This window comes from Mytilus californianus, unplaced genomic scaffold, assembly GCF_021869535.1.
Source record: "Mytilus californianus isolate M0D057914Y unplaced genomic scaffold, xbMytCali1.0.p SCAF_8, whole genome shotgun sequence".
Classification (NCBI taxonomy): domain Eukaryota; kingdom Metazoa; phylum Mollusca; class Bivalvia; order Mytilida; family Mytilidae; genus Mytilus; species Mytilus californianus.
Genome location: NW_026262734.1, coordinates 70979050 through 70993175, shown reverse-complemented (window position 1 = coordinate 70993175; position 14126 = coordinate 70979050). Strand labels below are relative to the sequence as shown.

At 32.7% G+C, this 14126-nt stretch overlaps 1 protein-coding gene across 2 annotated transcripts in view; it reads right to left on the bottom strand.

The window, feature by feature from the left end:
* LOC127712161 (uncharacterized) overlaps positions 1–14126 on the bottom strand; it is a 66645-nt gene that overhangs the window by 34059 nt on the left and 18460 nt on the right. For both annotated transcript variants that reach the window (XM_052218447.1, XM_052218448.1), the window contains exons 4-5: positions 10890–11182; positions 10014–10046 (exon numbers count right to left, since the gene is read on the bottom strand). In XM_052218447.1, coding sequence (XP_052074407.1) covers positions 10014–10046; positions 10890–11182 — 326 coding nt within the window. The remainder of the gene's footprint in view (positions 1–10013; positions 10047–10889; positions 11183–14126) is intronic.

Sequence of the window (14126 nt, the reverse complement as noted above, 5' to 3'; positions counted from 1 at the left end):
GTATGGTTCACTGTGTCTAATGGCTAAACGTGACATTAAAGACGCATTTCGCTTAATTCCTATTTCAGAAAAGGATCACCATTTATTAGGATTTCAGTGGGATAGTAAATATTATTATGACGCATCTCTACCAATGGGGGCATCCTCGTCCTGTCAGTTATTTGAAGCTTTTTCAACGGCACTTCAATAGATTTTAAATGAGAAATTTCACATTCATGGGGTATCTCACTTACTTGATGATTTTTTCTTTGTAGGAAAGTTTGGTACTAATAATTGTTTGACAGCATTGCACACTTTTATGAGCCTTGCTGAGAAAGTGGGGGTTCCCATAAAAATGGAAAAAAACAGAACTCCCAAAAACCTGTCTAGTAATATATGGGATTGAAATTGATTCCGTACAGATGGTTGCTCGTTTACCTGATGAAAAAAATCAAAAAATTTCACAATTACTCAATAAATACAAATGTAAACGTAGTGTAACTTTAAGAGCGTTACAGTCATTATTGGGTCTTTTGAATTTTGCCTGTGGGGTCATTGTTCCAGGTAGAGCTTTCTTACGCAGATTATTTGATTTGACTATAGGTCATACATCTCCACATTATAGAATAAAGTTAAATTCTGAAGCAAGACTAGATCTTAAATTATGGGATTTATTTATTAAAGATTTTAATGGCAAATCATGTTTTTTATATATCAAATGGGTTTCCTCAGATGTTTTAAAACTTTATTCAGATGCTGCTGGGACACATGGTGAATTTGCTGCTGTTTTTGGCAGTAAATGGTTTGCAGGTGAATGGCCACAGGAGATAAGAAATTTACCCATTACAATAAAAGAACTTTTTCCAATTGTTTTGGCAATTGATATTTTGGGTTCATTTTTAGCCAACCATAAAATATTGTTTTTAACCGATAATGCAGCGGTTGCTGCAATTATAAATAAAACATCTTCAAAAGAATAGAATATTATGAAATTTGTCCGGAGATTGGTACTAGCTGCTTTAAAATACAATATTCATTTTCGAGCTAAGCATATTCCTGGAAATACCAATGTAATTTGTGACCTGTTGTCTCGTTTTTCTTTTCAAAAAGTTCATCGGATAGCTTCATGGCTAAATCCTTCTCCTGTGTACATTCCACCTCAATTTTTGAATCTGTAACTGATAAACTCATTTGTTTTTATTTTGTCGAACATGCTGGACTTACTAGTAGAGGTCAACATGGTTTGCTCTGCAGTCTATTGTACATTTTAGTATATTTGGGTAGAGGTCAACATGGCTTGCTCTACATTTGTTTTTCATTCAACATGTCCAATACATGGTGTTTTGTGAAATAAATATATTTTGTTTGTTTTTTCTATATTCTAGAATTTTTAGTGACCATTTTTACATGACTATTATTAACAATTTGTTTTTATTTTCACATGTATTTTCGTCTATATGGACAGTAGAGTTCAACATGGCTTGCTCTGCATTTAAGTGGCCAGTAATGGCTTATTTTCCTTAGCTTTATATACTGTCTTCCCTAGTTCTGGACAGGGAGTCCTCGGGTGGGGTTCCCCTTTGGGGATTTGTGGCATTTTCTAAACCCCACCTTTGCTTTTTAATGTCATTGTCATTTATTTGCTACTATTGATATTGTTAATATGTCATTCTCAATTAATGATAAATTTTAAATAAATGACATTTTCCTCAACTTGAGTTTTATATTAACAGCAAACTTAGCTCGGCCTCCCTATAGGTTTGTTGAACATCACCTTGAGGAACCTTGGGTGTCAAAAATAAATTTATTGGAAATAAAAACATTTTTGTCTGCAAGTTCAGATAATCATTGAGGATTAAGTAATATCTACTGTGTAGTAATTTTATCTGGGGATTAGCCATCTGGGGTCTAGGGCAGTATTGTACATCATGAGTGTAGAAACTTTATCTCCCGCCTGAGGCCAATGTATGCTATGGTCAAATAAGGAAGTGGATTAGCCAGTTATTGGGAGGGACAATTAAGATCAGATTGTTGCATGAACTTGGACATGCAGTCATTCAGCTAATTTCTCTGAAAGAAGAAACATCTTTTATTTGAAACTTTTTGTAAAAATCGCTGTGTATAGCTGAAGCTGAAATTGTGAGGTTGTAGTTGTTTTATCAAAAAAGGAGGTTACTTATTGTATGCAGATTTGTGTGTGAGATTCAGAGAGCTGACTGCATTTAAAGACTTTGCCAGAGCTGATTTCCAACTACTCGTTAAATTCCAAAGATCTGAGGAAGGTCCATCTTTGTTGAAAGTACAGCTTTATTTCAGGTAAAAGCAAACCTCAAATTATTTTATTTAAAATTATAATTTCAATTTTTGCCTTTGAACCATGGTCAGACGTGCATTCATTTTTGGTCACTCTTTTATTCATAGATTGGAATCATTTGTGTTTAAAAATGGCTATCAGGCATGGTTTAATTTGGGGTTTGATGGTACAGACATTCAAGTAGAATATTTTGGTTTGGGTGGGAGTACGATTCGTCCGGGCCCAAAATGCGTTCAAAGGCAAGAATTTATCAAAATTATTGATGATTATAAGCCTCATTGTGTTTTTCTTCAAATTGGCGGCAATGATTTATCCGCTGAATCAAATCCCGCTAGATTAGCAAGAGATATAATAGTTTTTGCCGATTACATAATCAAATGCTATAATGTTCGTCACGTGATTATAGGTCAGTTGCTCCCGAGATACTCCGGGGGTTTGAAAGACAATTCTAATAACAAAGTTATAGAGATAAACAAAGAGCTACGAAAAAATGTATATCAACGTTGTGATATTAGCTACTGGCAGCACAAAGTTTTTTGGAAAAAAAAACTCGAGCACTGTTATCAAATGACAAGGTGCATTTAAACGCTATAGGTATGGTCAAATATGTCAAGAGTATTCGTGCAGCTGCAGGTAGTCCAGCTCGAAGTTAAATAGTTATTTTATTACTTTTGTTTGATATTGATGCAATTATCTACTATACAAAAATTTGATATGGAGGCTCTTGTCATGTGGTAACTTGACAAAATATTATGGTTATTTACTGAAAATATGGTACTCCATTACTACTTAATTTATATTATTTAACATATGTTTCCTCTGTCTTGCTTTGTGTATTATGGTCGTGACACAAGAATGGTTGACATTACTAATGTTTTATATTATTACATGGTTCAGATACATGTTATGTTTTACATGTTGATTAACTATTTGATCATTTTCCATGTACATACACGTGTATTGACTTTGGTTCAAGCAGAGGAACATACTAAATAGTTAATTACCCTATATGGTTGTATCACAATAGGGTAAATTGGTTGTAAAATTCAATTTTACATGTTTTCTATACATATAATATTTGTAGTTCTGGAGTTATTATATCAGTATATATAAATTTTAAATTCAATATTGGTTGAATCTACGTATATATTTACACATGTATAGGCTTACAAATATGCCTAAACATTTTTGGATCATAATTTCCTCAATTGGCCATATTAAGAAGAAAATATTGTACTAACAATTAAAATAGTATACAAATATATATTTTTTTTAATTCTTAATTATTTCAGTCAGAATGCCAAAGCAAAATACAAAAAGGAAAGCTGCTCCTGGAAATTTGACTGAGGCGACAATTGGGGGTGTTTTTGAGATGGAGACTACTGCTTTGCCGCCATTAAATAGACCCAGGGCAAAGAAACGAAGGAGTACTAGGACACAACCGAAACGAGCTGATTTGCCAGACAATATTATTATGAGTTCTTCCAACAATAATCTTCATACCAGTCCATCCGCTAATGACATTGCTGAAGCATTATTTGCAAAGTTGCACAGTTCCGGCATTCAACTAGTAAAGGACAATAACGTGATGCTGACCAGTGAGATTTCATCCATACTGAATCCTTCATCACAAACTGGTCATGCAAGCTCAGCACAGTCTATGTAGATTCCATTTATTACAAGTATACCACCGTTGGCAACTATACAAAATGACAACAGTGATGACCATGACTCATCATTAGCATTATTTCAGCCACCCTTATCATCGGTTCCGGATGTAATACCTGGTGAGTAGTTCCACTCAAGCTCTGCTAATGTAGACACTCCCTATGCATGTCATATGTTAAAAATTCTATACCAATAGATTTTCATGTTAGTTGTAAGCTAAAAGATGATGTTTGGGCAGACAATTATGTGTACTTTACCTTTTTGCTGCCGTCTAATATTGAGGAAGATTCCTCAACTTTGTTTGAAAATTTTAACATCACTATTTCAAATAGGAAAAACAAAAGGGAGCTCCAATCAATTCATCAGTGGATGAATGCTTTTGACATATTTATGTCCATTTATTTAGGAAAGTCTTTGAATTTTGCTTTGGCCTTGATAAAGTATGGTTATACTATTCGTGGTTTATGTAAATCTTTGATTATGCATAATTCCTGAAAATGTTAGTAAATATATATCATCACTAAAGTTATCAGTGATTCTAAATAATCCTTAAAAATTTCAGGGATAATGCATAACCCCTAATTATACAAATATACTGAAACATATACATGTATAGTCTAATAAGTCTAGATATGTGATAACTTTACTACAGTCATTCTCCATCGGATAACCTTTTGTTATATGTTGATGTCACTTAAGGATGTACACCTCTGAGGAGCCAAAAATGTCTAGAACTTAACCTTTTTCTTAACCCGGTTTTTGGGTTTATTTGACTGTAAGAAAGTAATTGATGAAGAAAAAATCATTTAGTGGTGCATTTCTTTTTTTGCTACGGTCATTTGAAAGTACCCCATTTTAATGATTTTCCCATTTTTCATAAATTTTTACCCATTTTGGGGCTTTTATCATAAAAAAAATCCCAGTTTCACAATTAAACTTTTTTTCTTACTTTCACTTAAGATGAAGTGGACCAATCTGAGTAAATTTAACTTAAAAAAACTATAGGTTGGTATTAATATTAGAAAGTTTTATAAAATTTTGTTGCTTTTTCGTGTCAAATTGACCATGCTGTCAATTTTGTAAATTTTAGATTTTTCTCTTTTTTTTTTTTTGAACAAAAAGCATATTATTATAACTTCTTTGTTATCAATGATTAAAAAATTATAAAAATATTTATAAGAATTTTGAAAAGAAAAAAATGATATGGGATATACATATTTTTGGTAAATCATTTCTTTGTACCTTCACCTATTTTCTTAACATTTTGGCCGATGACACTTACCAGATTGGTTATAAAATTTGAAAATTTTATTACTCAAAAACTACTTATTGTAAGTACACAATTTTTTTCATAGAGTTTAGTTTGATTATAATATGTTTTAAATTCATTAATTTTTTCCACTTTTATCACATGTTTTGGAAATAATTCCCGAACGAGATTTCAACGAGACTGAAACATCAGAAGAATACATCCTTAAGCTGTTCTCCTTTTCAAAATTTGTATTTGTTGTCTTTATGTCCTAATATAATTCAGTAAAACGTTTTCTTATGAAACAAATTTTCATTTTTCAATCCTTTAAAAAAAATGTAAATTTTATTGATAAATGAATAGGATGATATAATCGGGACCCATACATGTATATATGTAGACATATCATGCAGCTGCGATGTAACTATGATGTCATTACGTGTCAATTGACTCATTTTTATTTTTTAAACTTACAGAAAACAACGCAGCTGGATAACAGCATTATCTAAAAGAAAATTTCACCCGAGTTAACATCTTTCTTTAAAGGGGCGTATAAACTGCCAAATCCATTATCTCCGACTTGACTCAAATTGCTTAATTTGATTTAAACCATACTTTAAGAAAATACGAGAATTATAAAAGTTCCATAGGAAACAATCAACATTGAATGAAATTGAGGTCTTCTACATCGTGATGACATTAGTATTTTGAAAAGAAAGATAACAAAAAAGGTAAAAGTAAACTCTTAAGGTATGAAAAAACAGCTAACCTAAACAATGATTCCAAAAGTATATGGTTTCAATGTATTTACACTTGAAATATGGGACAAAATTAGCAATTTTTGGTTTGGAAAATTTCACTTCCAGTGTGATATAAAAGGTCATTTGGTACTGATCTCAAAAATAAATTGTTGCTAGGGACTTTTCTGTAAAATAAGGGAGATAATCCTACAGTTTCGGTTTATATAAGGTCACTTCTGCTGTCATATGAAAGGATATTTTATACTGATATAAAAATATATATGGTTGCTAGGGACTTTTCTGTAAAATAAGGGAGATAATAAGCCACTTCCAGCTTACAGAAAGTTACATCCCGTGCCATGAGATAGCTTTCTTTTCATTGTTTCCAAAAATATATGGATTCTATGTACTTTTCTTTTAAATAAGGGGGATAATCAGCTACTTCCCGTTTACAAAAGGTCATTTCTGATGTCATTCGATAGGTTACTATATGTTAATTCAAAATATATATGTTTTGAGTTCTTTTCCCTTGAATAAGTGCAAAAATAGCTACTTCCGGTTTTCACAAGGTCACTTCCGGTTGATGTTTGTCAAGGTCATATGTCATATTACCCTTTGCAAAAGACCCTTATGGCTTTATCATGTATCATTTTGAAGTAATCAATTAACCTAAAATTTAACCATTTCAGGGTCAATAACTCATATAAGATGTCATTAGATAGCTTTGGACCAAATATACCATTTCTTCCTTCTCAACAACCCAAACATTTTGCATCAGTTCTTTTGTATCTGGCTTTCATAGTTTGAGAGAAGATGCACACACTAACAAAGGGCAAAATTTAGAATATGACATTGACCTATGACCTTGACCTGATTTTCCAAGTTATGACTCAAAGATCTCACATCAAAAGATCGTAGGTCTGTACGGCTTACGGTTTATGAGTTACACTGACATACCGAAACAAGTGACAGGTAGATAACTCCTGTAAAATGTAACGGGATCCCTTCGCGATAATTGACCAAAGGGTGCTATAAACAGTTTCGTATAAAAAAAACTAGGGTTTATTCCAAGACTAAAAATAGCCATGGAAGGAAATTCCTTTTTATTTACATAATTGGTGAAAAAGTATAATGTTTTTTGTATTTGATGGTAAAAATTAGTTAATTAGCTTTCAATTAAAACAAGTTGAATGATTAAAATAATTTAAAAAATTAGATTAAATATACATGTTTTAAGGGGAGACAGCACTGTAAACTTCCTGTTTTTTTGGTAGTGAAATTGAAATAAAATTGAGAATGGAAATTTTAAGGTCATCAAGCAAGAACCTCATATCAAAAAGACCTTAGGTCTCTACTATGTATTGTAATATTACCATACATCTTATTTTAAATATTCCAGGGGAGAAAAAATCTAGTAAAAGTAACTGTACCGTTTCAAAGAAAAAATTTCCCGTTACGACATGTTGCAACTAACAATTTACTGAAAATCTTTTGTCGATATATATTACAGCTTCTTAGGAGTAGCATGCACAAGCAAAAGCAACAAATTTAGAACATGACCTTGACCTTTGACCTTCACCTCATTTTCTTTTTGATGGACCCAGGACCTCAAATCAAAAGACCCTAGGTCCCTATCACTTATAGTTTATGAGTTACTATTACATTTCACTTATGTCGAATACATAAAGGGAAATAACTCTCATGTGGTATCTTCATGCCTTTCGGTCATAAAACTGTACTCAGTACTCGGAGTACATTTGTGCTCGAAACACCAAATCCAGTTATTCATTGGTTGATTTCTGAGTCTGAATACAATAATCAACTCGAAAGTTTTATGACCGTAAGCCCAGATCTCTTCGATCAAAACTATTCTCGAGGATATAACGAGTAATTGGGTACAATGAGTTTGTCGTAATCTTTTACAGTAGCAAAGAAGTAGTCCGCACATGAAAAAAACAATGTTCAGGGAGATAATTATTTGCTGTGCATTTACTGATTTTGTGTCATGGATGGATACCCCATATCCTTTGTTTTTCTATTAGATTCAAGTGTTCTGTTAAGCAGTGTCAGTTTTAAAGGCGGATAAAGTGTTCGATATCATAAACCAAATATATAAGCGACATATTTTTAATAACAATACATCGCAAAAAAAAATTAGACAGAAGAAAGAAAAAAAATTAATAATTAGAACAAAATCAAATTGGTTTCCACAGAAAAGTGGAAAGACCTAAAAATAAACATTTCGTTCATATGTTAGGACAAGACGTCATCTACTTTTTAGATGACATCAGAAGACTGCCGATGCGCATGTGGCCTGATATAAACAGATACACATTTAAATATAAATTAAAATCCAATTGTTCAGACAACAATTGAAGGTCTATCCACACTAAATTTCTTAAAGAATTGATCAGAAAATACTTCCGGTTTACTCAAAGTTACTATTGGCGCCCAATCATAGGGTTCTCCATACTCATTCAAAAATATATGGCTTGTATATACTTTTGTCTGAAAAAAGATGATAATTTGCTACTTCCGGTCTAGAAAATGTCACTTCCAGTCTCATATGATAGCTTATTCCTACTGATTCCAAAAATATACGGTTTCTATAAACTTTTGCCTAAAATAAGGGAGATAATAAGTTACTTCCGGTTTATAGAAGGTCACTTCCGGTCTCTAATGATAGTTTTATATATGTCTATTAAAATAATATATGAAAAAAGTGCAAAAATTGCTACTTCCGGTATACTCCAGGTCACTTTCGGTTATCATCTTTCAAGGTCATATGTCAACCAATATTTTGCAAAAGGCTTTATGGCTTTATCATGTACCATATTGAAGAAATAGTCAATTAACCTTAAATTTTAATATTTCAGGGGCAATTACTCCAATAAGATATCATCAGATCGCTTCGGACTGAATGTACCATGTCCTCGTCTCAACAACTCAAATATTTAGCACCAATTATTTCATATCCAGCTTTTATAATATGAGATAAGATGCACACACAAGCAAAGGGCAAAATTTAAATAATGACCTTGACCTGTGACTTTGACACCATTTTCTTTTTGGTGGACCAAGGACCTCAAATCAAGATACCCTAGGTCTCTATCACTAACGGTCCATGAGTTACTTTAAATACCTCTTATGTCAAATACAAAAGGGGAAACAGCTCTCATATGGAGTCTCAGTATCGCTTCATTAAAAATTGATCGAAACAACCTGAGGAATTAACGAGCAATTTGGAAAAACTAATTTTTTGGTTGCAAAGGAGATGCGCACACAAAAAAAAAAAGTGTTTGGGGAGATTACTCTTACAATAAAAAGTGTTCGGTTAAACAGGGGGAGTTTCAAAAGCGCAATAACTATTCAATACCATATGAAAAAAATCTAAGCAACACCTTGCGAAACAACTATATACCGCAAGAAAAGGGTTAAGCGGAAGAAGAAAAAATATAATAATCAGAACAAATACAATAGGTCTTTCCACAGAAAAGTGGTAGAACTAATTACAAACAAACATAATGACGATTATTTCTAAGGTTTGTTTGATTTCATGTCATATATTAAAAAATGTGTAAATCATCGTTTTGCCGTCAAGGAAATGGTTCTTTCTTGTGGATTCCTTGCTTCACTTTTCAATGCTGCCTTTTTCTCTGTTTTAAAAATCACTGAACATGCTGAATACTTGCACAACCCATCCCAACTAAGTGAAAAATTACAGCTTGCATGCATCCGGACCCAAAGGAGGTCGAATTATTGTCTTTATGACCTTCTGGCCTTAAGTATTTTTTTTTGCATAAACTGCAAGTAGTTTTACACCCGAAACAAAATATAAAAGACAAAATTCAGAAATGCAAATACTGAATCATGACCGACAAATGTCTACTATACATCTAAACAATGGTATTTGAAAGATTCATAATACTATTTGATTTTCGAATTCAAGAGATCAAAAAAGTTATCTGATCATACCTTTTATGTTTTAAAACATAGATATCAATATAATTGGAACCGGTAGACTTTTATTTCATTTTACTATTCCAGTGATCATTTTACTTACCCTGCATGTTCTGGTTTCATTGTTGACTGCTTCCTGTACAAGAAAGTAAGGGTTGCAGTTAGTGTTTTATGTCTCAAAATTACAGAAAAGAGGATTTTTTGTTTAACTTAATGTAAAGACAATAGAAATGTTTTTATTCGTAAGCAGTGAATAAAGAACAGAATGACTAAATTCGTCGGATAATACAGAATGTTTTTTTTTAAACAATCGAGTATGCACTATAATGAACATTTGTATTATGGAAACATAAATTATAAAAGATGGGGGAAAATCTTTAAACATCTTCATGAGGTGCACATTTAATTAATACGTGTGCAAAATTTGTTTAAAGTTTTATGGATCTGGATTGAAAAATGCAGTAAACAAAATTGGTACAGTTTTTTTGAAATTTTTCGGTTAATGGCTAAATACCTAATGTGGAAAAAATCCTCAAACAATATCATAATAGCAAATGCACAATTTCAGTATGTGTGCAACCTTCCCGTGAAGTTTCAAAGAACTGGGTTGAAAACTGTATGAGTCTATTTCACAAAATTGGCACCGTCTTCTGAAAGGGTATAAAAATCCGAAAAAAAGGAGATCCAATTCAGCAAACAAACGAAAGCAAGTGCACACGTTCCATAAATTGTACGTACGAAAACTGTAGGATGATTGAACTACACAAAATAGGTACTCACTTTTACACACTCAACCGAGCGCCCGAAATAGCCGTAATATTAGCCAAGTTTTTAAGTTTTCAAAAGGAAAACAACATTCATTGCATGTCTTCGCAGCTTTCGAACAAATTTTAGAACTTAAAACGTTTTTCTGAACACATACAGTTTCATAAGAAGTTGAATCAATTAAAGATTAACCATCAATCTTTTTTTCACTTACATTTTAAATTTGTTGACTGTTATCATGACATTGTCTTCATTATCCTCCACCATAATGTCCCCTTTTTCTGGATCTAAGATATGAGGCTCGTCATCTAACCACCATAGAATAACCATCTTGTCATCATTTCTACCAGCTGAATTTGGTTTTGGAAGTCTTACTTTAAATGGTTTTAATATATTTTTTGGATTAAATCTATCTACGGCAAGAGACGGTGTCATGTTGCTTATTGGCTGAGTTGCTGGTTTCTGTGCCAATTTGTATGTCAGATATTCTGTATTTGGGTCTTTTGTCTGCAGGTAAAAAATAGTCTAGATACTTTACAATGTAGACCATGAACCAATGCAACATTAACTCCCAGCTGTTGAAAGACACACAGATATAATGCAAATAAAAGTAACCATATATGATCTTAATTTTACTCAAAGTTGGGCAGATTTGAACGATACATTATGTATTCTCGACAAAGGCAATTATTTACGGGAAGGGTTAAGACAATTACATAATATGTATCATGAAAAATGGCTGATCCAAAATAAAGGAGGTTATTAATATTGCGTTAAGCATTGTAGAAGACTTACACAATAAAATTATATTTACACTACGACAATTTGATATTTGAAAGAAAACATATCTTATAAAGGTAAAGTATGGAAGGTCTTTCCTGTGGCCTTAAAGGGGCACTAGCTGTTAAATTCATGGTCACCGATTTGACTCAAATTCTCATATTTGATTTATAACAATGTAAAACATTTATCCAAACTATTAAAAGTCTAAAATAAACAGTTACATGGGCATGATAACACGTAGCTTCGTTTCGTGTGTATTTTAGTCTAGACGCCATCTAATTAACTATCGAGTTGACCTCCAAAATCATCCGATGACCATATAAGCGATGTAAACATAAATAAAGATATAAATAGATTAAGCGAACTCGTGCTATTGGATTTTTCTAGGTCTGTTTAATTTCATATCATAGATTAAAAATATATGTTTATCATCGTTTTTACCTCTATAAGAATGATTTTATGTGGATCGGATCAGTCAACCAAATGATTTACCTTTGTTTCACTTTCAATGTTGACATTCTTTTCCTTTAAATAACTGTACACATACAATTCACGTGTTATCCATCTCTAGCTAAGGGGTTAAATTGAAGTTCACATGAATACGGATTCAATGAGGTCGAATTCATCATCAATGTTTCTTAGCTTATTTTGACAAAACTGAACCATACTGGCGACTAAAAGCGAATAATTATTTCACTATTTCACTATCATTAATGATTGAACAAAAAAAAAATCATATATTAGATTTTTTATATATCTCGTTGCTAGTGCCCCTTTAAATGCATAAAATACTTGAAAATATCTGATCAGAAATGGGAACAACAAAAATACTACACTAGAAACTTCAATCCTGGGCAGTCCTATTGTTTTTAATTTGTGGTACGCCCCTTTGCAATACTGGACACCATATAGATTTTTTTCTGGTTCCACTAGTTAAAAGCTAAAATTTACATATAAAAGATACGTCAAGTTTTATTAATTCGATTTAACTATAAAACCCATACGAGACTGCTACCTTATTACTTTCGATGCCAAACATCAGGTGAACTTGTTTAACATTCGATGAGATACTAGAGGCCACAAACAAGGTACTGGACAATATTGATCCAAGCGATTATGAAATCCAAGTTACAACTTAGGACAGTAAAATACGCTGTTACTGCTTATTCTAGAACACAATTAATTTACTTTAAACAATTAAATGCACCGAGAAACAACATCAAGTATACACTTTTGTACCCTTGAGAGGATCAGCATCCGCAGGATTTGCCGACCTCACTTGAGGACATTCTACAACACTTTCATGATAGAAAAATATTGATAACGACTTCAAGATTTAGAGACAACGGCTGGATTATATATATTCCATCCCGTATAGAAAACACACGAGCTGCATAACTAACGCTATGCAGCCGCACTTGAAGTTCACCTACGAATTTTCACATAATGAAACAATATTCCTTGTCATATACAAAGGAAAAATATAACGAACGCATATTAGATATTAAAACACATAATAATATTATTCCAAATAAAAACTTTCAATATCTGCACGGGGACTCTATGATTTTAGTTAACACGGCAGAAACGCCGGGCTTTACATTTACGGTCATGGTTGAGCTCGGATGGTTTTATTTCCAACATGTTTACAATTACAAATCAAGAGTAATGCCCCTATAGTTACCTTAGGGGCATACGATTCATAGTTTGACGTCGCGAAAATATCATTTTACGTTAGCGACGTCATTACCTCCCGTGTAACTGTTTCGTATGCCCTTAAAAGTTGGTATTTCTTTGGTTTCGCTATGATAATTATCATGTATACATAGTACCATTTGACCAAATCTGTTGACATTTGAAAACACTCTCATGGATCATTAAATACAGGTAAAGTTCGAATTCGATAGTTCTGACATGTACCGTTTAAGAGTTATTCCTCCTAGGTATCTTAAAATTTAGATTTTGTTTTGTTTCCAGGAGAAAATAAAAGTACCGGTTGTCAAAACCTATTTTGAATTTTGGTATGGGATTTACCGTAAAAGAGTTTTTCTCATTAGTTTTTACTTTTTTTCTAAAAGTATTCAAAAATAGAATATAAAAATAAGGAGATGAGGTATGATTGCCAATGAGACAACTATCCACTAAACTTTAAATGAAGTGGATGTAAGCAATTATAAGCAACCGTACGGCCTTCAACAATGAGAAAAACCCATACCGTATAGACATGAACCAACGACAACCACTGAACTACAGGCTCTTGATTTGGGACAGGTACATAAAGAATGTGGCGGAGTTAAACATGTTTGTGAGCGCTCAACCCTCCCCTAATCTGGGACAGTGGTGAAACAGCACAACATAAGATCAAACTATAAAAATCAGTTGAAAATGGCTTACCTCATCATATCGATACAAGTCAGAAAAACATCAAACATAAACACAGACCGGACGTGGGTTCTATGTAGCAACATTCCAGCAGCGCCTGCATACGGAGTATATATCTCCCAATTGATACGATATTCCCGGGCTTGTATTTCTTATCATGATTTCCTTGATAGAGGAATGCTGCTCACAAGGAAGCTATTAAACCAAGAGTTTCAAATGGTGAAGTTGAAATCATCCCTTCGTACAATTAAGGACGCCATCACGAGTTGGTTGACCGTTATGGAAT